The sequence below is a fragment of the Amphiura filiformis genome, chromosome 4, assembly GCF_039555335.1.
Source record: "Amphiura filiformis chromosome 4, Afil_fr2py, whole genome shotgun sequence".
NCBI classification, from domain to species: Eukaryota; Metazoa; Echinodermata; class Ophiuroidea; order Amphilepidida; family Amphiuridae; genus Amphiura; species Amphiura filiformis.
The window spans coordinates 16034505-16062413 of record NC_092631.1 but is presented as its reverse complement, the minus strand read 5'-3'; the positions used below and the strand labels follow the sequence as shown (position 1 = coordinate 16062413).

General features: G+C 35.4%; 1 protein-coding gene and 2 non-coding genes across 3 annotated transcripts; all 3 read right to left on the bottom strand.

The window, feature by feature from the left end:
• Window positions 1-2576: 2576 nt before the first annotated feature.
• On the bottom strand, window positions 2577-2649 carry Trnak-uuu (transfer RNA lysine (anticodon UUU)). Its single transcript has one exon. It is a non-coding gene; the product is annotated as a tRNA-Lys (tRNA).
• Window positions 2650-4332: 1683 nt separating this feature from the next.
• On the bottom strand, window positions 4333-4405 carry Trnak-uuu (transfer RNA lysine (anticodon UUU)). The gene has a single exon. It is a non-coding gene; the product is annotated as a tRNA-Lys (tRNA).
• Window positions 4406-13032: 8627 nt separating this feature from the next.
• Window positions 13033-27596, bottom strand: LOC140150609 (carbohydrate sulfotransferase 15-like). The gene is made up of 8 exons (XM_072172659.1): window positions 27545-27596; window positions 22291-22845; window positions 21388-21598; window positions 18919-19005; window positions 18258-18402; window positions 16592-16739; window positions 14940-15087; window positions 13033-14139 (listed from the first exon to the last, which is right to left on the bottom strand). The coding sequence occupies exons 1-8, from the start codon at window positions 27554-27556 to the stop codon at window positions 13934-13936; spliced, it is 1512 nt and encodes a 503-aa protein (XP_072028760.1). The 5' UTR covers window positions 27557-27596; the 3' UTR covers window positions 13033-13933.
• Window positions 27597-27909: the final 313 nt, after the last annotated feature.

Genomic DNA, 27909 nt, shown 5'->3' with positions numbered 1-27909 from the left:
GTTGTTGTGTATTAATAATTACATTAATTAGGCAATCATGATGATACATATTGCTGACACTGCAATATTATTAATTACAACAATACAGCACTGATTACGAATGACAAAGAGCTAATTGGCTTATTAACTTAATTATGCAAATTGATACAGGATTGAGTTGTTAAGGGTTAATGATTAAATTATCACCGAACTGAACTTCGTTAGCATAGTTAATTATTAGTCAGTGATTTACGCTCCTTATTGGTTGTTAGATATTGAGCCATGTTGAGCGAGATTATCAGGGGGTATTATTTAGTATGATCTGTATAAATAATGAAACTATATTCTTCAAAATAACGAAACTACAGTAATAACATGTATAATATTAAAAACATCAAACTAATGAAACTAAAAACATGCGATTATTTGAAAGCTAATCATGTTTTTCTTCACATTTGTCACCACATGGTTAAATCCTGTAGTTGGCTGAAAAACAATTCTTAGAATAACAGAAAATTGGACCACATTGTTGGTTTAACTTATCCCTATCATAAAAATAAAATGCTCTCCCGTTGAAAATTATTGTTGGCCAGATTCAGAGTATTATACCACAGATATTGGAGCTTTCTGCTATATCTGACACGTAGACCTACGTTATATAAAGTTTTGTACAATCATGACAATGGTAGACCAAAGGATAAGAATTGTGTTATACAGAGGTATAATCACTTTAAGTTTAGAGAGATTGAAGCTGCGGTTAATATGTATACTTATTAGTATGTTCTTTTGTTTGGTTTAGAAACCGTAAAGGAAATTGGCTAAGTAAAATATTATTAGCGCATCCCGGGAGCGCACCGTGTTGTTTTAGGCCTATACATGTTATTGTAAAGCATGCCAAATATAGGACCCATTGGCATCAACTTTAAGTTGACTGAGTAATTATTTAGGAGTACTGGAGTAACACAATTGTCCATTAGTAATAAGTTACAAACTTTTGAACATACGTACCTCTGTACTACTACTACTAGTAATATGTAAACCAGTTTCCTCTTAATCTCATGTAATCCTTCAAAATATATTTCCTATGCATTCTTTTACGAAAGACTTAAAACTGTATTTTATTTAACACTGAATTCACGACGACACAATCACATCTAACACTCTTATGTACATGTAGTACAGTTGTATTGGTGACCTTAAGAGGTATTGTCACGTAATGAGCCAAAGAAAAGAACTCTTTCAAGCTCATTGACACGGAACAAATATTGTGGTTTTAATAAAAATGCAAAAAGAAATCCTTTTAAAAGGAGTGTTGCTAAAAACACACTTTTAAAAGTACATGTATAATAAGATAAAACGTGTTCGCAGCCTTGTCCAGTTTTGGATTTTTACTTTTATAATGTTCAGAATGATCATCATTATGTCGTTGATTGAAAGGGTGATTTTGTTGAGATTTGATATCCATAGTTTCACTTCATCATGTTCATGGATGGGTTTGCTATAGCAGCATGTGCTTAATATTAATATTGATAATAATAACACTAATAATAATAATAATAATAATAATAATAATAATAATAATAATAATAATAATAATAATAACACTAATAATGACACTAATGATAATAATAATAATATAATAATAATAATAATAATAATAATAAATAATAATAATAATAATTAATTAATAATAATAATAATAATAATAATTAATAATATTAATAGTAAAAATAATAATAATAATAATAATAATAATAATAATAATAATAATAATAATAATAATAATAATAATAATAATAATTAATAATTATTATTAATAATAATAATAATAATATTATTATTATTATTATTATAAATACTATAGGGCCTACTACTACAATAATAATAATAATAATGACAATAACACTAATGATAATAACACTAATAATAATAATGATGATGATGATGATGATGATGATGATGATGATGATGATGATGATGATGATGATGATGATGATGATGATGATGATGATGATGATGATGATGATGATGATGATGATGATGATGATGATGATGATGATGATGATGATGATAATAATATCAATTGTAGCAAATAACTATTTAAGAAATTCATTCAGCGCTATACAGTCAAATTTCAGAAGGTTCTACGCGCACAAAACTTAGCGCCCGGTAGGGACCGTCCTCAGATGATCTACCGACTGAGCCTAAAATCATGGACTGTAGAAAATAAACATCAATAATTTTGATTGTGTTTCGTCCTGAATGTTTAACTTAATATTGTAAAGGGTGGCCAAAAATTGTCGAGCTCTGCTCTGTTTGGTCTCCTACCATATGATTTTGCTTTACTCTGTAATAATTATTTGAAGGTGAAAAAAACAAAACAAGGGTAGACATAGGCTAGCTACTATAAATTAACAATATCAAAATTTGCGCCCGATAAGGGACTCGAATTCTCGATCCTTAGAGTGATGCTCTACAGACTGAAAGGATAGACCTACTATAAAAAAAAATAGTGTTAAAACTCCATCAAATTGCGTGACAAAATCAGTAATCGGAAATAATTGCAACAGAACAAGCCTCTTAGTGCATAAAAGTTGCGCCCGGTAAGGGACTCGAACCCTTGGCCCTCAGATTAAAAGTCTGATGCTCTACCGACTGAGCTAACCGGGCTCATGAATAACGGTGGTATTATAATTTAATAATAACCAGCGGCAACGATATAATATACACGCTTACAGGGAATGGTGATGGTCGATGGCGGCAGTGGTGCATCGATAAACGGAAGCAGATGCAAATAAACACGTTTTTGTTCACGGAGACCCATCAACCCTGCGGTTAAGCGGCTAGGAAATAATTCCTAATATCTCATACCCAGGTTTGTGTCCCACTTTGGATTTGGCAGCCATCTTGGATTCTAGAAAATGATACTAATTATCATGTTCTTAGTGGATTTTGACAACCAAAAGTATAAATAATCATTGAGAAAAATATATGACTTTGTGCGCTTTCAGGACAAGAGGATGATTTAAGCACTTCCCAACATTCCACTGACTATGTTACTTGCGGTTAGCATAGCTGTGTGAGCGAACATGACACCACTACTCGCCCACTGCATATAGACGTACTGCACGTGCATCGTTTAATTTGAATTTGTACAGTTATATTTACATAAAAAACGTTGTGAAGATGCTAGTCGATTTCACATTTTATGTTATCTACAGAAGGTGTGAAATATCCTTTAAACACACATCACTTTTGTTCTGAAATCGACCAAGTAATAATGACACACGCACAATTCTAAAACAACATGTTTTGCACAGAGTCGGGGCACAGAGTTCAATGGGATTTGAAAAGTAAAGTGGCAGTTGAAACTCTAGTGATAACACTTTTGCAGTGCATGATGGGGCTTCCTTAAATCATCCTCTGAATACGGCTTAAAAAGGCTAAATATAGCCGAAGACACATTCGAAAAAAATGGAACCAGCTCAGGTCTTGTTACCTATATAGGGTATAAGGGTGCAAAAAAACCAGCGTAGCAAATTTTGCACTGACTTATGATAATTCTACGTAACGCCATGTGCTAGTACACACCGACATCGCCTGGCAAATAATTACTTGGTACAGCAGGGATACTAAAATAAATACCCGGGATCGATACACGTGAATTTGCTATGCACGAGTTTGATATGAGAAGAAAATCTTTGGATACCGGTGTAGAAAATGATGAATATCTCCCCTAAATGATTTCGTATAAAGAAACCAGATGTGGTTCCTTGCACATGAATATATATTTTGAACAGATATGATAGTCGGTTGCGTGCGCTTTGAGACAGTAGCTTGCGTCTTGAGTCAAAAACTGACAGTAATTCCGCAATAATTCTGATTTATATGTGCCGAATTATATAGCGCAGTGTATAGGCCAATCGTGAAGGTTGTCTAAAAGAATATGACCTATGGCATACCATGCTTGACTGACACACAGCGAGGTTAGTCACCGAGCTAATCGGGGCTATTGTCAGTAGCCTTAGTCAGATGTCCTTCAGCCTATTATGCGACTGAACTATTAAACAGGTCGATATGTATAATGGCCATGCGTGGCGGTGGATTCAATCTACCATGACGATTTCTGCCATGAAGATATCGGGGCGATGACACTGTGTAGTATGGCTGCATGATTACTCCATCATGATTGATAAATCATATACATTCATAGGCCCTATACTTTGAATTTCCTACCATGCTGTAATCATCTTAAAATGCGTAGCATGCTGTTGATGATTCTTTTGTGATTTGTTGATAATTTTATTTTTCTTACAATAAAAATGCAATAAAGCATTTAAAGAAAAAAAATTGCGCCCGGTAAGGGACTCGAACCCTTGGCCCTCAGATTAAAAGTCTGATGCTCTACCGACTGAGCTAACCGGGCTCATGAACAACAATCATGGTTACGTATTATAGTTTAATAATTTACCAGCGGCAACGGTACAATATACACGCTTATGGTGATGGACGATGGCGGCAGTGGTGCATGGATAAACGGAAGCAGATCTACGTGTTTAAACACGTATTTCAGTAAGTTGTATTGTTTGTTTCGATAGAGTCGATCATTATTTCGTTGGTCGGGCTATAAAGATTTTATTTTTATATACCGTAAAAATCTCGATACTTAGCATATGTGCTTTCTATCGAGCGCTTTTGAAAACATGAAATTGTACCAAAGTCCGGCGCTTTACCAACTGAGCTAATGGGGTTAAGACACACATGTGCAGGTTCACTTGTTCGTATATTAACTATGTGCATCGACGATTGCTCAAAACCCTTTACACTTTTGTGAATGGGGCTCTTCGTGTTTGCATGTTTTAATAGCGCTCGATAGTAAGCACATTATGTTAACTATCGAGTTTTGACGGCAATTATTATAAAAAATTATTGTTATTATTAATTAATGAAGAACACAGACGTTTTACTACAAATTTGAAGTACAGAAAAGAGGATGGTTAGAAAAATAATAATAATTAGGCCTAGGTTTAATACGTTATATGCCAAAAAACAGAAAATAGAATCGAGAAATGATTCATCAAAGTGTACACATAAATATAGTTAACATTTTGAAATCAATCAATCAATCAATCAATCAATCAATTACAAAGTTATCGCAATGTGGAGACTACCACTATATACCAGTCAAATCAACTGAAGATTAACTCTGAACTAATAATTGCAACAGGAAAAAACTACTGCAATTTCCTACCAGAACCAAACTTGGCACATAATGTTACTTGGGATAATTCAAATAAAATAAGCCCAGGGGCCACCTCATTTTTTTCCTTAAATCCAAGATGGTGCCCAAAATCACCAAGTGTACAAGAAATCATAAAAACTTGTTTTGGCATCTTTATGTGAAGCAAATGTCTAAATTGTTGCCTAAAATGTATCTAGATGTAAGCAAAATATACACAAACTTATTAATTTCAGTCAATGTCTTATTACCTGACCTTGAAATATTCAAAATGGCTGCCATTTGTACTGTACAGGTTAAACATTATTAAATAAAATATTTTGACATCTTATGTGATGGAAATTTCAACCTTAAATGTATAAACAAAATATACAAACTGATTAATTTCAGCCAATGTCTCATCACTTGACTTTGAAATATTCAAAATGGCTGCCATTTGCACTGAAGTTAAAAAATCATTAACAAAAACACGTTTTGACATCTTTATGATGCAAATGGCACCATTTTCGTATAAAATGTATAAGCAAAATAAACACACCAAAGCTTCTGTCAATGTCTCATCACCGGATCTTGAAATATTAAAAATGGCTGCCATTTGCACTTTACATGTTAAAATTCAATAAAAAAACCTCCATATTTTAACAGCTTTATGTGACGCAAATGGCACCATGTTCACATAAAATGTACAAACAAAATATACAATCTGAATAATGTAAGTCAATGTCTAGTCTCACCACGTGACATTGAAATATTCAAAATGGGTTCAATTTCCACTACACATGTTAAAAATCATTAACAAACATGTTTTTATACCTTTATGTGACGCAAATGGCATCATTTTGCTTAAACTGTAAGTATATATACAATAATAAGTACAAACATGCCATTTATCAAAAGCAAAAGATACAAACTGATTAATTTCAGTTAATATCTCATCAATGTGTCAATGTACAGGTTAAAAATCATTAAAAACATGATTTGACATCTTTATGTGACGCATGGCACCATGTTCGCCTAAAATGTATCAGCAAAATATACAAACGGATTAATTTCAGTCAACGTCTCATCACTTGACCTTGAAATCTTCAAAATAGCTTCAATTTGCATCCTACAGGTTAAAAACATTAAAAATATATTTTGACATTTTAGGGCGACCGCTTCGGCGGGGCCCCTTATATTTGGCATGACTTTGTAAAAAGCTTCTAATTTCGGTCTTGCTAGATTTACTTCGTAACTGCTTTGCTTAAAAATATGCCCAGTTTAGAAATAAAAACACAACTTGCTTGGTTTTGATTTTGATTTTATTACTATTTACTAATACGCATTTAATGCAAGTAAAGCAGTTCTAATACAGCGGGCATTAACGCTTGAAATACGAAATTAATAAAAATGCCTTTATGTCTTTTAAAAACGCTTTTGAAGAGATAGCGTTTTTTAATGATTTTTAACCTGTAAAGTGGAAATGGAAGCCATTTTGAATATTTCAATGTCACGTGGTGAGACTACTAGACATTGACTTACATTATTCAGATTGTATATTTTGCTTGTACGTTTTAGGGGAACATGTGTCATTTGCGTCACATAAAGATATCAAAATGTGTTTTTTTACTGACTTTTAACATTGCACAATGAAAATAGCAGCCATTTTGAATATTTCAAGGTCAAGTCATGAGACATTTTAGGCGAAAACGGTCATTTGCATCATATAAAGATGTCAAAACGTGTTTTTTAATGATTTTTAAGCTGTACAGTGCAAATGGCAGCCATTTTGAATATTTCAAAGTCAGGTGATGAGACCAGTGCTCGAAATAAGGCGCGTCAAATACACATGAAAGAAGGCGCGCGGACCCGCAAATTTCCTACGGTACGGGTCCGCGTGACCCGTAAAAATTGAACCAAGCAAAGAGCAGAAAATCCTATTTTTGTTGTTCCACTGGTTCACATAATACGTCCAGCTCCCTGAGTACACTTTTATTTTAATTTCTCATCAAGTTTTCAACCCTGATTGTCAATTTTCTATAATCCACATATCGTGAACGCCGTAGCTAATTCTCTCTCTTTAAATTTCAAAGGCAAGGTTCCGGGGTCGGACCCTTGACTATTGGTGAGGACCCTTGAAATTTCAAAGGCAAGGGTCCGGAGGACCCTTGGATTTTTTTTTTCATATTTCGAGGCGTGGCTGAGACATTGACTAAAATTAACCAGTTTGTATATTTTACTTATACATTTAAGGTTGAAAGTAGTGCCATTTCCATCACATAAGATGTCAAAATATGTTTAATGATTTTTGATCTGTACAGTACGGCAGCCATTTGGGAACGTTTGTTTGATGTGATCATTTATTAATAATTCCAACAAAACATCACATAATTTAGACATTTACATTTGCTGCCAACAGCTATCACACTGATATACACTCATATTATTTAGCTAATTTTAACTTAGATTTTCTTTCCATTATCAAATTTTCATCCTTTTCTTCCTTCTTGTGGAAATTTTTTTTCAATAAATTGTTTATTTGTATACAAATTGAGGGCGCTATTTACATATATTTTAAATTTAATTTAGCCAAATAATGAGTTATTCCTTTCATCTTATAGGATAAAAAGTAGTTTGCCATTTTCCTTGCTGTATATTACTAATTTTTATGATGTTTTAATACCTTTTTGTAAACCTACGTTAAATCCCAGAGGATGATTTAAGCACTTCCCAGCAAGTCTTGCGGTTAGCACAGCTGTGTGAGTGAACACACACCACTGCCCGCCCACTGCATACACACGTGCATGGTTAAATTTGAATTTGGACAGATATATTTACAATAAAAACGCCTTCTAAAGGTTGGTCGATTTCACATTTTATGTTATCTACAGAAGGTGTGGATTATCCTTCATGCATACATCACTTTAGATCTGAAATCGACCAACTAATAATGACACACGGGCAATTCTAAAACAACATCTTTTGCACAGAGTTCAATGGGATTTGAAAAGTAAAGTGGCAGTTGAAACTCTAGTGATAACACTTTACAGTGCATGATGGGGCTTCCTTAAATCATCCTCTGGTTAAATCCACACCATTGATTTACACACAATTAAACAATGTAAAATGCAAACAAACATTTTTAATTGATTCTTCACCAATCTCCTCACTGACAGAACCTTGATATAACCTATATACAATATAACAATTATTAATGCAACTGGAACGATCTTTCAACTGGCAAAGATAACCTTTGACCTGTAATTTATTACAGGTCAAAACACATGATGTCATCAATGGTGTGTAAAAATACGAATTATACAAGTGTCTAACCCTTGTAAAGATGCAAACAAGATTTGAGATAAATAGCGCCATCACTGTTTAACTTTGCTTAAAAATGAATACAGCTCTTCATGCCATCAAACAACCGTGTGAAATTAATATGTTTGTGTATTGACACTGACGTTTAGTTCAATAGCCATGTTAGTTGCAGGCGGCAAGTGTGATTTTTTAACACTTTTATTTTAGGGAAATGAGGCTAGGTGAATTTATTTACGGCGTAGGGAGGAGTGTGTGTCAAGTTTGGTTCTGGAATATACCTGCCTATAAGTGCATAAACAATTGCGCCCGGTAGGGGACTCGAACCCTTGGCCCTCAGATTAAAAGTCTGATGCTCTACCGGCTGCCAAAAATGGTTCCCCCCCCCCTTTTTTTGGCCTGCAAAAATATCTTTGCCTCCCCCTATAATCCACCACCCTGGGGGTACACATAATTATTGCACCACCCCTTGGATCTTTTTGAGAAAAAAAAATGTATATCTTTAATGATACGAAAGGTCGAAATTTTCAAATGATCGTCAGCTTTTCCTCCCAGCTATATACACTTTAAGTAAATATTATCAGATTGATAAATTTTACTTCGAGGAATATTAAATGTCAAAAATATAACTTTTATTATAATTTGCCATAAAAAAGAACAAGTCTAAGCTTTCAGAATCTGGAGTACAAGCTAAATATTATCTAAACCTTACTATGTGGATTTTTGGGTATTTATTAAGCATTTTTGAGGCCCGAAAGTTTAAGACCAACCTTTACATCATTTCCTTTTCTTAAAATGTATACTCTTATGCACTTATCATCATTACTTTTAAAAATACAATGTCAAACAATATCCAAAATTTCCTACTTAGAGTGACCCTGCGTGGCCCCCATTTATACAAATTGTGAATTATTTAATTTGGTCAACCCGAAACAAAAAACTTCTGGTACACGGGTCCACCATTTTACGTGACTCTCCGAACCACGGCACGCTATGCACCCATCACTGTCATTGTCACAGACGTTGCAACCAAAACATTATGACCTGAGGTCGTTCGAGGTCAAACGAAGTCAGTCATCAACCTAGCTGAAGATCAAAGGTTTTGGTCGCAACATCAGCGATTTCATCTAGCCAAAAGTGAGTTTTCTGGTTGACCAGATTAAAATAATCACAACTTGAATATTTCTCAGGTGATTCAGAGTATGATATATCCAGCAAACACAAAAATGTCCGTAAAACCATGAAAACGTTTATTCAAAACGTTGTAATAACATTTAAAAGTTGAGTTATATAATTATATAAAGGTGATCAAAACGTTTTTAAACGTTGTTGTAAAATATTTTTGGGAATCAATTTTGCAAAATATTTTGTCAACACTTAATAATGTTCTTTTGAATGTTATTAAGGAGGCACACAGGATCACTAATTATCCATTATTATTCACCTCATAACTCGAAAACTATTTATGTAAAGTATATAAAAGTATACATTTTTTGAAAGGAAATGAGCTCATAATTCCATTTAAAATGTCAGTTTTGGGTCAAAAGTACAATTTTCGAGAAAATCCCAAAAAAAACGGCTTTTTTGACCAAAAATGTTTGGTCCGCCATAAAAAATTATTTGAAAATCAAAACTGTAAAACATGAATTTTATTAATTTAGACAAATAAATCTAGAAAGTGTTTTTTATTTTTTCGAAATTTTGCTTAGTTTTTAAAATATAGGCAAAAAATGAGTAAAAACGTGTGACCCGTGTTCACATTTTTGAATCATGGGTGATAAAAAAAAGTTTTAGACCCTAATTTAAAAAAATGAAAAACACTATCTAGATTTTGGCCATATCTAAACGTTCGACTTAAAAACTTACCTCAGTGATGCTTCATTTAGACGCTATGGCGGACCAAAAATGGTTAAAAGTGGTCAAAAGTGAACTTGCCGAAAATCGCGATTTAGAAAAATTCAGCGGATTTTAGGTCCATTTTTGAAGATTATTCCATAAATATATAATCCGGTGACTTGTGACGATTGGTCAAGTAAGAAAATGAGAAGGGGCGTCCAACTGCAGCAGATTGGCATTTTTTTGGTGATTTAGAAGGTAAAATATACAAAATGACAAAATTATCCGTGCACATTCGGCAGATGTTTATCCACATGGAGCAGCCATTTTATTTACTGCAGTCTTGTTTCCATGGTGCAGCAGAGCGTCCGGCAAGGCCGCGGCGTCGCGTTGGCGTTTGAGGAGCGACAGGGCACGCGGACAGACAGACAGGTTACGCGAATAAATTGCACAGTGCATGATCGTGTTGCCGCGAACGAAACCATGATTATTTAAGCACAATTTTGTCCTGTTCCGTATAAAAAAAGATCATGCTCTGTATTAAAATTTGCGGACATCAGAACATACTTTAAAAAGTAGCATAGAATAACTGACAAGCAATTATTTTAGCAGATAATCAGGAAGTTTTATGAAATGAAGAATAAATTGAGACATAATCATGATAATTGCGATTTCTGTTTTGTCCTAATTTTCATAATTTTGCTTTAAAAATGCAATTTTTTTAATTTATCGATTTTTGTGTTTTTGTTGTTGTTTTTTTTGGTGTTGACAAATATTGCATTTTTATGTTCATTGTCCTTTTCTGAACCGCAAACATGATGTTGTTACTTCTCGTTGCTTTTTCTTTTTAGTTGGTGCTTGAGAGGCACCACAGCGCGGCCCGTCCGCGCCAAAGATAGGCATTTTAACGCCCGTTATAGCTAGGCCTACACCACCGGGGAATCCCAAGTAAAATTTTAAAAGATTCTGATGTACGTGTCATTACTCAATATTCCGTTTTTGTTATTGTAATTGTTTGTTGTTATCATACTTTATTTTTAACTTTTTACGGAATATCAAACACGTACAAAAGTCATAGGCCTATTATAGGCCTAAAGCCACAATAAAGTTGTAAAATATTTTGTACCGCATAAAAAGTGAATAAAATACAACAACAAAAATAAAAAAGTGTCTGTTGTTGTTTTCAATCAAATAAACGTGTAAAAAGTGGGGTAAAAGTTGTAATATGTCTTGAATAAACTTGTAAAACGGACAAAAAGTAGGCCTATATAATGTTAAACGGGCAAAACACGGAGAGGTCACAAGAAAACTGAAAAACACGGAAATTGACATAGCCTAACAAAACCGAATTTCAAAAGTAGAAAACGGAATACTTAGGCCTATGGCTTTAAATTATAGATTGTGGTTTATGCAGTAGGACTACCGTATATAGGCATCATGCTATTTAAAGAGCGTTTTAAAACACTGCATGAAAACATTCACGAAAAATGCTTTAAAGCAGTTTACCTTTTAAAGTATGCAGAAAACATTATAAACGTGAAAGTTGAAAGCCAGACAAACATTGCAAATAAAAAGGCATTCGGCCAAAACATTCGCAAAAGGTACGTGTTATAAAACCAAAAGCTTTTATCGCAATCATGGCATATGGTAGACCTAATAGGCCTCCTAATGGAAATGTAGTTAAAATGGGTTATGAAAAAAGCACGAATTTGCATTTTCGATTATATTTCTCGTTTGAAATTATTATTTAACATTAACCCATTCATGAAAATGCTTTCATAAACATGATAAACGCGTGCTCGCTTTTCAAATATTTTTGACATAGAGTTGTAGGCCTATGCCTAGATGGTCTATACATGATGTATTGAAATGTCAACGTTTTTGACATTGCGTTGATGGTCATGAAATGAATGAATGAATGAATGAATGAATGAATGAATGAAATAAAACAATTTTTTAAACATAAAATAATAAGCCTAATGATGTACTATACGGGCTAAGTCTAGCCTACTAGCAAAATATTTAAGGCCTACGTTTTCTATCGTACCAGATTGCGTCATCTTTACAGGGCTTCTTACGGGTAACTACTTCTTACAGATAAATTTCATCTTTTCAAGTTCAGAATGAAACTTGAAAAACAAAACAAAAACAAACAAAAAAATTCACTATTATGTTCATATAAAAAAAGACTAATTTATACCACTATACCAGCACTTTTTGGCGAAATTTATCGAGTAGGCCTACTGATTCTGGGACGGGGACGGTGGTGGTCTGTCGGCCCGCAGTTTCGCAATGCAATGGTGCAAGCTTTACCTACCTTGGAAGAGATCAATACGATAAAATACGGTAGTGATCGCGATTGGCGACTCCAGTGCCTCAATCAGCAATCACCTCGCCCATCCAGTTTACCATGTGTGCGTGTCTTTGCTAGCGGTACGCCGCAGTACGCGTTACGAGAACGCGATCTATTGCGGGAAAACAATGATTTATTTGCTTTTGCATTTTGACGAATTTTTAATGAAAAGGGGTCTTTAAAATAGCTTTTCTTATGGTTCAAATTTTAAGATTTCTTTAAAATCTATTAATGACAAGATAAAATACGGTTTGAAGATGACATTAGTGATGAAAGCTCAATTTTGGCCATGTAACACTTCAGTGATCCTGTGTGCATCCTTAAACCGAATTTATACCATTTATATAACCTGACATTTTAACGTATTCTGTAAAACGTTTTGTGTATGCTGGGTACACGGTGTTGTTAATGGCTTGAAGGTTAGCAGCTATTTTAAACTGTTGCGATTTGGTAGTTTACAGGATCTTGCTAATGGTAGTGAGCTTTGGCAAAAATTTTATTGATCATTTCATAGCGAGTGCGTAGAAGAATTTAAATATCACAATATACTTTGTGGCTCTTGGGTTATGTTGTAAGGGCTGAAACAACAACACTTTTGTAAAACGTACATAACTCATTAACAACAAGAAATCAAGCAAGTTTTTCAAGATTTGTAGAATGAACTTTTCCAAAACATCAAAGTGTTATTTTTCATATTTTATAATATAATTATTGATTTAAATAATGAAAATCGACTTTTTGGCTGCTTCGAGCAACAATACCTCGTCTACTCTTTAAGTAAATGGAAATTGATTAGTCCTTTCATATAGAAAGCCTTCGTCTCCTAAATAATCAGCTAATTCGCTGTTACGTGGTTCAAAAACTTCATCAAGGACATACCCAAACTTTAAATTTTCTTTTCGGTAGCCTTTTTGGATTAATTTTCTTTCAAAACGAGAGTCTTCTTCTAAATTAGGTAATTCAGCTTCGGACAATTCATCTGGTTTATTTTGATTCAATTTTTATTTCCAAAACAGAGTTCTAAGTCAGGTTAATTCAGCTTTTAATCCTTCCATAGAAAGGCTTCGGTGCCTAAATAATCGGCTAATTCTCTGTAACGTAGTTCAAAAAATGCATCGAGGTAAGCTCTGGTCAGGAGAGTTCCCCAATTTGTCCTGTTCTTTTCAGTAGATTTATTAAAATTCAATTACTTTCAAAACAGAGTCTTCTTCTATCAGGTAATACAGCTTTTAATCCTTCCATAGAAAGCCTTCGTCGCCTAAATAATCGGCCAATTCTCTGTTATGTGGTTCAAAGAATCCTTTGAGGTATGCTCTGGTTTCTGGTAGGACATTTCCCAAATTTTTACTTTTCTTTTCAGTAGCTTTTTTGGATTCAATTTCTTTCAAAACAGAGTCTTCTTTTAAATCAGGTAATTCAGCTTCGGACAATCCATCTGTGTAAAAAAAATAAACAACCACAATATCATTTAATTAATGAAAGTAATTGTTGTAACGGCAACGTTGCGTGGATTATGCATAGAGATTACGATCTACATTATTAAAATCACATAAAAAATTAAGTCATACTTGATTGAGTAGTTAAAAATATTCTGTCAAATAAAACCAATACAACTGATATGAAGAATTGTATTAGCTGCAGTAAAATATTATTTTGATTCGAATGATCTAGAAATTAATGATTGAATAAAGTTTGGTGCGATTTGAAAAGTTGCAAATCCAATCATATTTATTACGCGGTGTGAAATCGCATAGCCTATTTGATAAGCTCACCTGTTGCGGCCAAAGTGTGCCATTTATCGGCAAGCCCCCCAACCAAGAAAGAAGTCTCAAACACCCGCGCGCATTGCGAACACCAAATTAGCGCTTAGCTCTACGAGTTGGCCGTAAAATTCTGTTTTCACCCATATGTGGTTTTTTTGCATTTTTGGGTACACATTTTGCCATGATTGAAAAATATATTAAGTTGTCAATAACAATAAGAAGAGTGAGGAGGAGGAGGAGGAGGAGGAATATGAGGAGGAGGGGGAGTAAGAAGATGAAAACGAGAAGTAGGAGGAAGAGAGTCAACAGGAGGGGGAGAAAGGTGGATTGAAAGGAATGACTCTTGGCCCCTCAAAATCAAATAAGTTGGTCATTTTTAGGGTGTATCAAAATCAAAATTAAGGGAAAAAGACCGAGGTGGAGGGGCAGGAGGAGGAGGAGAAAAACGTAGTTGTAATATTATATGACTCACCTATTTCAAGAAACTTATATATTTGTTGTAACATATCATTTTTCGCATGGTCATGCCAGTCTTCAGTGCGTATTATTAGGACCTGTTCCCTTGGGTAGAGACGGAGCCATTCACGAACATGGGCAATATACACACTTATGTGAAGTCTCTGAAAGATAATTCAGTGCTTATGAAAAATTACTTGCCATCTTATAGTTAAATGGAAGTATGTTTATTACGCATAACTTCAGAAAAACATATTTTCGACCAATTGTGACTTTTTGTTGTTGCAAATCAGCCGCAATAAGATTTCAATGCATGTTTGTTGTTTAAAATTAAGGGTTGAAATCATTGAGTAATACAGACTAATCACCAAAAGTCCCCTTGCTTTGTATGCTGTGAATTCCCGCATATTCATGAGGGTCGATTGTTCGTGTCTAAGACAATCACGCCAGTGTTGCGTTGTTCAAATTTGCGCCAAAACTTCATCTCTGAAATATTTCCCAGATTTCTTTGCGTACATACGCTTTCAGGAAGCAAATGAGCTGAAAACGTGCGAATTTTGACTATACATTTAGTGAATAAAGCCGCAGCAAGCTCAAATAAGCGGTGGTCTATTTTAACCGCATTCAGGTACATGAAACGTGGAATGACTTGGTAGTGCGCCCTCTTATCTTATCTGCATGCGCGGTGCAACCTGTGGGAGCGCTGATCTCACAAGAAACCCGGACAAGAACCTCGTGATAGAATGGTTCCGTTTAATGGGGGGGCAAGTTCTGTTTATCCGATTCAAATGTCAAATTCTGACTGGATTTCGGTCAAACTTTTCAAGGGGCTGTGATTGTGAATTTATCCGATGTTCATGTAAAGCATGTAAAGTGAGGTAGAAAAACACGAGTTGTCGCATTTTCAAATGAGCTTCAATCAAAGTGCAAAAATATGATCACTTTTAACTGCAATGGTCATTATTTCAATGTTCATTTTCTGGGTGAAATGACGACTTAGCTACAAAATAACCAAACATAATTTCCTTGAAGATAACTCAATAAAATACAGCATAAGTATGCAATTATACTCCAATTTTATACATCATTTCGTGCAGACTGGCGTGTGTGAATTTTAAACGATTCATTTTGATACGGTCAGTATCTCAAAACATAATGCCAGTATCAAAAAAAGAAATAAAAAAGATGCTACAATAAAATCTCAATATCTATATTTATATTCATATTTAGATTCCTTGATATGTCTTGCGTTAATAATTAAGACAATTTAGCATTAATTTGTTCACCAAAGAAATTAAATTGTTGACAACAAAGTTTTAACCATCTGACCATGTTCACTACGTTCATAAAAATATCATATGCCGCTTCATAATGCTGCTTGGACTTTTCTGCAAACGGAGCGGCACGTCGCTAAATGGCAGCGACACGACTATAAAAGTTGCCGCTCAAAACCACCAAAACGTGTGCTGTTCCGGGGTTCTGTTCTCATACGTCTGGGCGCCACCGCTCCGAGTTGACTTGTATTCAACTCCTAGCGATCTGCAGCTTTGGGCAAGCGGAAGCGGTGCAGTGGAGTGATCGATATATCGGATTGCCGCCGGTGAAGCAAATTCGTCGCGAGCGGCAAAGCGGGAAACGGCAGGTAAGTATGAAACATGCATTACTTACCGGGTAGTATTTAGTGGTACCGGTAGCACAGTCCCTGTAACTGTGTTGTTTCAGGCACGCATTGAATAGTTTGGTTGCGACTTGAACGTTTTTGTGTAAATCTGCAGGGGACTGATGCCTACCAGAGTAGAAATAGTCGGAAATTGTTCTGTCAAAGTTATAAGAAACGTTAATCATTGGTTATTTGTTTGTTTGTTTGTTTATTTATTACGGTTTTAGAGTTTAATTATGTGTAGGCCCCCGAGGATATAATTTTTATCGAATTTGCTTTGGGAGGGACCCAGTAGGTTCTTCGAAACATGTACGGGGATATGCCACGCAGACTTTAGGATGAAAAGCAGGTAAAAGCAGGGGGCGGCCAAAACGAAGGGGCGGCGGAAGAAGAAGGGGCGGCAAAAACAGGGGCGGCAAAAACGAAGGGGCGGCAAAAAGAATTAGTAAAGAAAAAAGGGCGGCAAAAATTTGAATAATGTGTTGCTTTTAGGGCGCTAGCGCACCCAGCAAACACAAAAACATTTTTAAAACGTTTTAAATAAGTTATATTTTGGATTTTGGTTTAGGTAAAAACGTTTTAATAACATTAAAATGTCGGGTTATATAAAGGTCATGATAACGTTTTAAAACGTTTTGTATGAAAACACACTACAACAATATTTTTTAATGTTTTCAAAAAATGTTATTGTAAACTATTTTTGCAAACATTTTGGCCAAATATTGTGTCAATACTTAAATAACATTATGTTAAAATGTTTGAACCCAGAAATATTCTTAAAAGGTTTTTTTTCAAAACCTTTTAATAACATTTAAATGTCGGGTTATATAAAGGTCATGAAAACGTTTTTAACACGTTATTGAAATATTTTGGGCGAACATTTTTCGCAAAATATTTTTTTCAACCCCAAAATAACATTCTGTTTAGAATGTTTTTGGAATGTTATTAAAACGTTTTTATACCCTTTATATAACCCGACATTTAAACGTTTTCTGTAAAACATTTTGTTTGCTGAGCAGTCGATTATCAAAAAATATTTTTTAAGGTTATGAAAACGTTTTATACTCTTAATATACCCTTTATATAACCCGACATTTAAACGTTTTCTGACAACCTTTTATAACCTTTTGCGAATGATGTCAAAAACGTTTTGTGTTTGCTGGGCATATAATCCTTTTTGTTGTTGTTGTTGCTCTTCACTTTTTCAAACCACCGGAAAAAAAATGGGTCAACCTTTTCGGGCTGTTGAGGAAGGGGCGGCAAAATTGAATTTTCTTTAGCCCTCCGGGGTAGGAGCGGCCACGGTACGCCACTGTACACCTTCAACCAGGAACACCCCTCCCCTTGGAGGGATGTATGGCTGGGATGTTGAAGCCATATCTGACATAATCTACCAAATTTGAAGAAAAAATACACAAAAGATATTTTACTATTCTTTTAAATATTTGGCCAATTCTGGATACACATTTTGCTAAAATCATTAGACGGAGGCGCCTTATTTAGCATTAGGTTTGGGATATTTGATTATTTCCACCCATCTCTAAACCAGTTTTTCTTAAAATTGCAACCCAAACTTATACCAAATAGGCTGAAAATACACCCATGTACCGACCGTTCCACTATAAAAGACCGGGATAGGCCTATATGTGATGATTTGCGTTAGCTTTTACGTACCTATCAATCGGGTTTCTCAAAATAAGAATGATTTTCGCTCCAGGCATCACGGCATGAACTACATCTGCCCACACAAATAATAATTGTCTGTTTTTGTTCCTTGGTATTCTATTATTGTCCCAGAAATAGGACGGTGATGCATCTCCTGAGGAAAGAAAGAATACATGGCGGATAATCATAGCGGTTGCTCATTCATATTTGTCCAAGAGAGATTGCGATGTTCCATACGTGGCACGTGCGTTCATACGTGTGTTTGTAACGTACCGGTGCGTATGTATTGCACCGTATTGCATTACGCTATACACACAACGATTTTGCATACGACGTTCGACCCTCTTGTGGTCCTAAATGCTCGCCTGACACACATGCCTGACCCAGGATCAGTAAGAAAGAATTTTCCACAAACTTGAGGTGAGATTTTTGCTTTTAACTAAATCAACCCTTGGGTCCGTGAAAAACGACTGGTAATGTAGCCCCACCCTCTGATGGATAATCAATTTCGTGCAATGCGTGTGTCACGATAATCGACCTTGACAATAGGAACAAGTGGGCTTATGACCAAAGATATCTGCGCATGTGTAAACACGCATATATTCGCGTCCGACGCGTTGCGATGACCCTAACTTATGTACTGCACTACGGTATTTATCAAGGCTCTTACCGAATATCAGTGACTTGTTATCTCTCTGTGTCACCAAGGCTTTGTTAAATTTTCTCAATGTGTTCAAATATTTTGTTATTGACTTATCTGAGGAGAAAACATATCAAGATGTTATTGTAATAGTAATAACACACTCACTATGAGAAAAGTAGCAAATTGATAAAACTTTCAATAATCCTGGAACTTCATATACCAGCTTGACAGCCGTGGTATCAAACAAATCTAATAGTCTAGCAGGTCCCCATACATCCTGATATATTGGTCATAAAATGAAGCTGATTACGAAATATGTTATCATATTGATATAGTTCATTACTGAGGCACACCCTGTGTGCATGAATGACCCAATATAAGTTACTCTTCACATCCATGAACTAGACCATCATGACAATAAAAATCCCTTTAAAAAGGGATGTACCGGCAAAAGGATGAATTACAATGAGTAACATAAGATTTCGTTTTAAAATATAAATATATAGTAAAAATAATTTTTAAGTGTAAAGATTATGGTTGTATTTTGAGCCAAATTCCATTTGTTGCTATTCTCTCAAAATCAGTCTTTACGTTGTTAGATACATTTGAAATAAGATGAAATAAATTCCAAACATTTGGCACCAAATGTGATGCGATCAAGCAAAATCAGTCGGAACTCGGAAATATAAAATTTTCAGTTTCTTATCGAAATGTGATGCGATCAAGCAAAATCAGTCGGAACTCGGAAATATAAAATTTTCAGTTTCTTATCGTATAGTAAAAAGCATTTACAGAGCTGCATTTTGCAGAAATCCCCATTGAAATTGAACAACCAGTTCCAAAGATATGAGCAATTAAAGAGTTTCCAAAACAAAAGAAAACAAAAGGAAATATTTCCTTTGTATGGCTACATCTCAAAATCAATATTTCCGAGTTCCGACTGATTTTGCTTGATCGCATCACAAATGTGCTCATTTGGTACCAAATGTGATGTGATCCCTTCTACATCCTTACGAATTTCGGAAGCTAATTCATTAGCAATTTTCCCAATAGTTTATGTTACACCCTGTTTTGTATTCTTCTTTCACACTATACTTACGTCAAAACTGTCTATGAGTATAATTGTGATTGCACAAATGAAATTTGTAAAAGCAAACAACATTCGCATCTTTTAGTATAGATTAATTCATAACAATCTGGTTTTGAAAATTTAAAACACACAGAATATTAAACACTATATCAAGAATAATTTTTGGGACTATATAAACAACAAATATATTATAGGCCTACACATACTGAAACCCAAAGCTATTGTATTAATTTTGTTAGCATGGTTAAAGACTAGTGATATACGTAGGAACATAATTCGTTACATCTGCACTAGAGCTCCATTTTTCTGATTTATGTCATCATTATTATACCAAAATATATGAAGTTAATCAACATATCCAAAAGAAGATAATTGTTTATCATGTGTGAGTGCAAATAGCTTTTGCAGCAGACTTTTGATTAAGGGCATAACATTACACCCTCTTCTATCCTAACATCTAATTATTATCCTGTGAAACTCCTAAATGTAGAACCAATTGTCCTGCCAATTATTCTCTCCCACCAATTGCCAATTAATTTTCATGTGTAAGTTTTCTGGAATAGATGTGTAATGACATCAAAACAGTTTCATAAACTTATAGCAAGATTGCTGCTAGATAACCTTGACCCTGCTTGAAAAGCACTATGACCATTGACCACACACTGACACCACAGATATTGGAACTTGTACTGAGTATTATATTGTCCCCTGTGCTTTATACTCTAATAAGGTCAATGTGCATGGTAAGAGGACCAGCGAATTTGCCAAATTTTCAATTTAGAAAGAAAGTTCCTAAAATATTATACTGATTTTACCTTAATATTGCAACATCAACACAAAACTTCTGTTGTCTTCACACACCAATTTTGGTATTTCTATTTGCCTTGACAACTCGATCATGTTTTGACAATATTTTCTGTTTTGTTCATACACTATCTATAGAAAGTTAGAAACAACAACAAACTTGAGCCAATTAATAAGTACCGGCCAGTTCCTGGCCGGTACAATTTCCTGGCCGGTACAAAAAGCAAGTAAGACTTTTGTAACCCGGTACTTGGACAACTCTGCTAGAGGGCGTTTTTTGCTTCGAAATAGCCACTATAAACCTCAATAAATCAAATATTATAACATGTATTATTATTCCATTTCATAACTGTTTAATGATGACAGAGGTAGTGAGGCAGTGTGAATCATTAACAATAATGAAGAAGTCGTGGTAGAGGGCGCATTTCAAAATGGCCACCAAATTCCATTAAATTGCATATAAGGCTTTATACCCGGACATAACGGTCATTGTTGGTTCTCTTTCAAACTATTTGATGATGTCAGAGGCGGGGGCAGAGGTAGTGCAAGGGACTATAGGAATCAATGATATAGATGAAATAAAACGTTGACAAGTTTCCTACCAGATTTTGCCATATGCGTCCAGAAATGAGGTTCTTTGTAGAGTTGTACTATTTGTGGGTGTCTGGTAATGTGATAGTATAAATCTGTGGAGCCGCATTTTGCTGCTCCAATTTCAATGAAATAAGGCAGACATCTTAGACTGCCGTCGTCTTCTCGAAAACATGGGTTCTTGTAGTCTGTCAAGAATGGCCTCATTAATCGCCGGAAAACCTATAAAGAACCATAGAAATAACTAGTCAGCAGCAGCATCGTCGTCGCCATCGTCATCATTCTCTTCACAACCACCATCATCATCATCATCATCATCATCATCATCATCATCATCATCATCATCATCAGCAGCAGCAGCAGCAGCAGCAGCAGCAGCAGCAGCAGCAGCATCATCATCCTTCTTCCGTGGACCGAATGGATGAGTATCATTGGGCCCAAACTCTTCTTAGGCCTGTCATTCTCATATCATTCAAAAATCATTCTCTTTGGCTAGACTATTATAGTCTAGAGAAAGTTTCAATAATTCAGCTTTCATACATATGCATTTGTTAGTAAAAGTTGATAACCTGCAATCCAGGAAAAAAAGGTTGGCACACTTTGCCTGTCTTTTGGTATATCTCTGCCCCGGCCCGCTCCCCCAATTCAATGTTGGACCAAGCCATGTTGTCAACAGGTCCGTGAAACCTTCCAACATTGAAAGATGGGGAGTGGGGAAGGGTGAGGGGGGAGTCTGTACTACACATATATTGCATGCATGTTTCACTCGCCTCTCCAATGTTGATAGGGCACGCATTTCCATTGTTTAGTGCAAGTGTGTTAACTATTTTTTTCCTGGCTTGTAGGTATCCTTTGCCCAATTTGAGCCTGCTAAATCCAAAAAACTCACCCTGCCACATTATTTCTATACTCACCAATGGAAATATCGTTAACATTTTATCCCATATGGAACTATTATTAACATGGGGTGGAGGCGGTAATTTCAACGGCACCTCTCTGTTGCTTATAACATTGAAATGTTCTATTTTCCAAGCTTCGAACTGCTGTAACACGAATTTCAATTCAAGACTTTTAACTGCGTGATCCTTTATCCCATTTCCTAATTTCAAATTATCAGCCCGGAAGTTGATATTCAACAGTGACGTCATATTTTGTTGAATAGACACAGTCGTCATATTCTTTGATAAAGCACCAACATCCCAATCCAGTTCAGCTTCAGTTCGATGACTTTCAACATGCTCCAAATCACTCTGGTTTTGTAGTAGGCCTACAATATTCTCGTGTCTCGTGTTCTGAGCTCTTGGCAACCCTGCATCTTGTTGTTGCCATGGAGACTGGTCGAAACGTTTCTCATCTTGTTTGAATGATGTGAGGTCGTATCCATACAACTTTAGGGCGATGTAATTGGCAATGACAAGGCTACAGACAACCAGCACTACAAGTCGACGACGACGACGATATTTGAAAAACTGAAATGGTATAACATTCATAAAAACACAATTAACATTTCACATTGACATTACACGTTATATGTGACCCGGCAGCACAAACGAGCCGTAAATTCCCTAAATTGTATTCTGTGTTACGGTGTAAAATGTGTACGAAGGTCGTATTCATCGAACACTTAAGCTGGCCCGACATCCGTCTTATTTTGATAGTCAAAAACTAATCAATAATCCTATTGTTGAAGTGGATAATAAGCTTCTACCTTAGATGGCCGGCTATAGAACTTTTAATAGCTCTGGTCTTTGTTTGCTTTTGCTAAATCCTGTTCAAGTGGTGGGTTACCAGGCATTGTATTTTGTGCAGGTATGCATAACCAACAATTAACAATGAGAAAACTTTCTTAAACCTCGTTGACTTGGGGATGATTTGAAATGACCGCCAATTATGACTGTTTGATATATATATTGCCAGCAATGTGGAAAAAGAGACACATGTAAAAACGTAAAAAGCTATAATTTTGTTGAAGGAGCAAAGTTTAACAAACCATAACCCCGCTTCTGGATATCGTTTGAAGTCAAATGATATACCATTTTAAGTTTATGATGTTTATTTTTAAACACGAAATAAAACAAAATTGACCGGGGAGGAATTTACGGCTCATTCGCCGTGGACGGTCACATATTCAAACACCCCGCGATCTTCTTGAGATTTAGGTCCAGAATCGACTTTATGGTATGATATCACAAGCCGTGACATCAAAGAATATGAAAAAGATTATGAAAAACTTCGGTGGCAAATATACAAAAGCGTTAACTTCATAACGAACCGTAAGCAATAGTAGCGGTTTTAAGTAGCTTATCTCTCCAAGCAAACTAGAAATGTGATGCGATCAAGCAAAATCAGACGGAACTCGACAATCCTACATGTAGTTTTTTGAAGCATTTTGAAGGTAGGCCCTATCTTAGACTGGAAATGACCACTAAATGACACTTGACCCCAAATCTTGTGAACACTCTATAGGCACTGCCAATGTCAATGCATGTGTGCATGCAAGTGGCGTCATGCACTTACGCAATGTTACATGTGGCAGAAGATGCATTTTGAAGGTATTTCGTCTCAGACCTGAAGTGACCCTTAAATGACCTTTGACCCCAAATATGTGAACACCCCCATAGAAACTATACGAATGTCAATGTAGTGTAGAAGAAGCGTCACTGCGATGTTATTTGTGACAGAAGAGGCATTTTAAAAGTTCAACTCACCCCGGTAGCGAACACTTAATGACCCTTGACCCCCAAATTATGACCAATTCATATGCACTGGCTAATAAATGCATGTGTGAATGTGGTGTCACTCTGCTATGTTGTTTGTTGCAAAAAAAGGCATTTTGAAGTAACTAAATCAAACACTTTTGTGCATGTGGAATGAATCATGTGGTGAGACGTCTAGCTTCGAATACGAAGCTATCGGTGAGCAAATTTGCAAACTATCTAAATCTAACAGAAATCGATGAAGTATGACAAAGCAATGGAAGTTCGGCTGTAAACACAATTACGACGGGCCATGTTGCTAAAATTGCACTTCAACTTACTGTTTAAAAACAAACTGCTAAAAGATATAGGCCTACATTTGACGTTACTCGAGAAATCTAGCCACGAATGTGCTCACCGGTAGCTTCACATTCTAGGCTAGAGGCCATTCCAATCGCAATCTAGTAGAAATTGGTGAAGTATGACACCGTGTAAAGCAATGCAAGTGCGGAACCATAGACGGCGGAAGCGGGGGACACGCCCCCCCCCCAACGTTCTTCCAAGGGAGACCTTCCCTAAAAATCCTAATAGAACAAAGAAAAGACCGTGTTTTGAGTCAAAATTAAGTAAAATTGCAACATTTTGCGCGTTTCCCGCGCACTGGTCCGATAAATACTAAAAAAAAATTAAACAGTCTGCCCAGTAAGACCAGAACAAATAAATTTGCCGCCACCCCCTAGTTCAATGTTAAAATTGCATCTCAATTTAATTTTACTTCAAAATAGGCAACATTTGCTCTCAAGATACATCTGACTTATCAAAATAACAATCATCCAAATTTGAACAACAACATGGAATATTTAACAAGCATTACAGAAATAACAACGCTGATCTACCGAAAAACGATAGCTTCGGACTCGAGCCTCGAATGCGTTAACTATCACGTACAGTTCAGTACGACAGCAACTTTGTGACCTCTTTTGTTCGACAGAAAATTTATACGGGTTGGTGAACACGGGTTACGTAACACAATGTTAAAATTTTAGCCGGCAAATGCTTTTTATCAAAATAGCTCAAGAAATGGAAGACACGGGTCGTATATTGCTCCATTTATGTACCCTGACCACAGATAAGATATCAAACATTTGCATAAAGCAACAAATAACGTGTAAAAGTTGAATTAAATGGAAAAAAAGAAGCTTGAACATGTCCAAAGTAGCTCGGAAAATGAGAAAAATAGCAGGTCACGAAAACAAAAATGTTCATATCATCAAGCAAGAAAAAGCGCCGGAATCAAAAATGGGTGTCATGTTATAGAATAACTAAAGTTAGCTTGCCTGAAAATTTCGTGATTTTTGGTTGGGGTATATTTCTAGTCGCATATTGAACATGTTGAAATGTTTATCTTTGTGCGTGACTACTGTCACGCCATATATTGTACGGCCGATGTTTTGCCTGCAAAGAAACTTTCATTGTTCATTGTCCATTGTTGATTATTTAACTTGAAAATAATACTCCCAACGTTCAAGCAATTTTAAATGTCAGCATAAAGGTTTGTGTTACATTATTTGGACGGTGTTAATTCATTCCAGAAATAGAATCACGAGTGAGCCACTGAGTAAGAATAACATTGCTATTATTGTCACCGAATTAATCATATCTCTGGTATGGCTTAGTGGTAAATACATGCATTTGGAAGTTCGATCTTGGTTCGAACCCCGCAAGCACCTTTGATTTTTGATTTGATTTTAACTCATATTTTTAAATCCTAGTTTTCATATTTTTATTAAAGCCATAATATACGATATCGGGCAAATTTGAAGTTTTGTTATTCCAAAAATTATAACAATATTTATAATATTAGTAAATAACTGTCAGGAAGGTTTTCACGTTACATTTGAAGCAGAAGTAGCGAGATAAAAATGAAAGTAAACACTTAATATCTTGACCGCTTAACTGTGGTGTTCTATGGGGATTAGTCTTAATAAGACATCAAAGTTAGTTGCTCTATCTAGACAACGAACTTGGCTGATTCAATTAGGTGTAATCCGAGGTGTAAGTTGGACATTGTGTAAAAATTACAAATATGCCAAAATATTAGGTTTGAAATTCGTGCATCTCATGATTTGATATGTATGCATAAAAACTCAAAAAATATGTTGCCGATAGTGGAGGGGTCTAGTGCAATTAAAAAATCGTGAAAATCCGTGTTGACGTTCCTTTATTTGATAGGCCTATATATATTCTTGAACTGTTAAAAATTACTTAAGTTTGACATGCTTTATTTTATTATTTCATATTGAATGCTACTGAACTTAAATGCATTTTTTTTAAAGATATGAAAACAACTCGAATGTAGGATTAGGCTTAAAGATGAACAAGAAATAAATCATGAAAAAAGTGGGCCTTCAAGCTGACATTCATTAGGCCTATATTATTAAAGACAAAAGGGAGAGGAAAAAAGAAAAGAAAAACGAACTTAAAAATTCCACATCATCGATAAGATAACATGGGAATCGAACTCTCAACCTTCCGCACTGCACACCTTCGCTCTGTCCACTAAGCCATCGCAACTTGTTCGGGCAAAGGGTATTCTTTTGCTATCTTATTTCTCGTTCAACATGTTCAAGGATCTCACTCAACAACAATCTTTTCAAAACTGCTTGTACTTCAGTTAAATGAGATGATACTACCTTCTTTGACGACTACAATATTTTGTTACACAATAGAGTATTTTGCATTTATAAAATATATAACAATAGACGTTTTTAATTGCTATATTAATCAATATAACATAATTATATAACGGCTGGGATCCATTTCGTGAAGCATCGTGACACTTGCAACGTGTGCTTACGACACGAGGACTCAAAGAACGCAACTTTTCAACCTATGACTAGGTTATTCCACCGATCATTTTCGCTGAAATTTTAATACAAGCTGTGGTTAATTTAATGTTTATCATAACAGAAAAGCATTAGACCGGCGTTTCCTCAAAGCTGTAGATATAAGCATTTTAGTGATCGTGACATGCATTTTCTCTCATTTTTTAGGTTAATTCGCGCACCAAAAGCATTCATTTTTTTCCACAATAATTCAACTTTTCTTTGCCTTATACTCATGTTTCTATGGGCTCAATATGGAAATGAAGGGAGAAACGACTCGTGTATTCCATTTTTTTGATGTTTTCTGAAAAACCGTAGTTTGCCACCTGATTTTCAACATTGCGTTACGTAACAGCAGAGGTCACGCCGGTAAAAATTACCGGAAGTGAGCGGTTACCATTGTTAGGCATTCGAAGCTTACAGCCCATCAAGCTATCGTTTTTCAGTAGATCGGCGTCCTAGCAACGCATGTTGTGCAAATTCGAAGCTAGAATCAGTCCCGATGCTTAGTTCTCGAGTAAATTGGCAGACAAATGTCATTATGAATCACGCAACATTCAACTTAAAGTAAAACCTAGCAAACTTACCAGGAAAGCCATCTAAACCACGTCACCGTGTTTTATACCCAGGTTTCATGCAGAGAGTTGATATTCTTGAGAGGGCACTCTATTCACGTGGTTTCTTTTCCAACGCTTAAAGATCACGAATTTTGGTGGTTTGCAAATGAAAAGTGTCCGCACTATCGATTGATTACGTAACTGTTATGAATAATTTATTAGGTTTTTTAATGCAATCGCCTCGACCCATTAATACATATTATCTTTATTATCAAAGTACTTGGAATAGCAATCCGGTGAGTTCACTGAACTACGCCCTAATACTGATGGAGTTTTAATGGCGTTTAGGGCGTTTAATGGCGCTAATCCTCTCCATACACAGATGAACAAATACA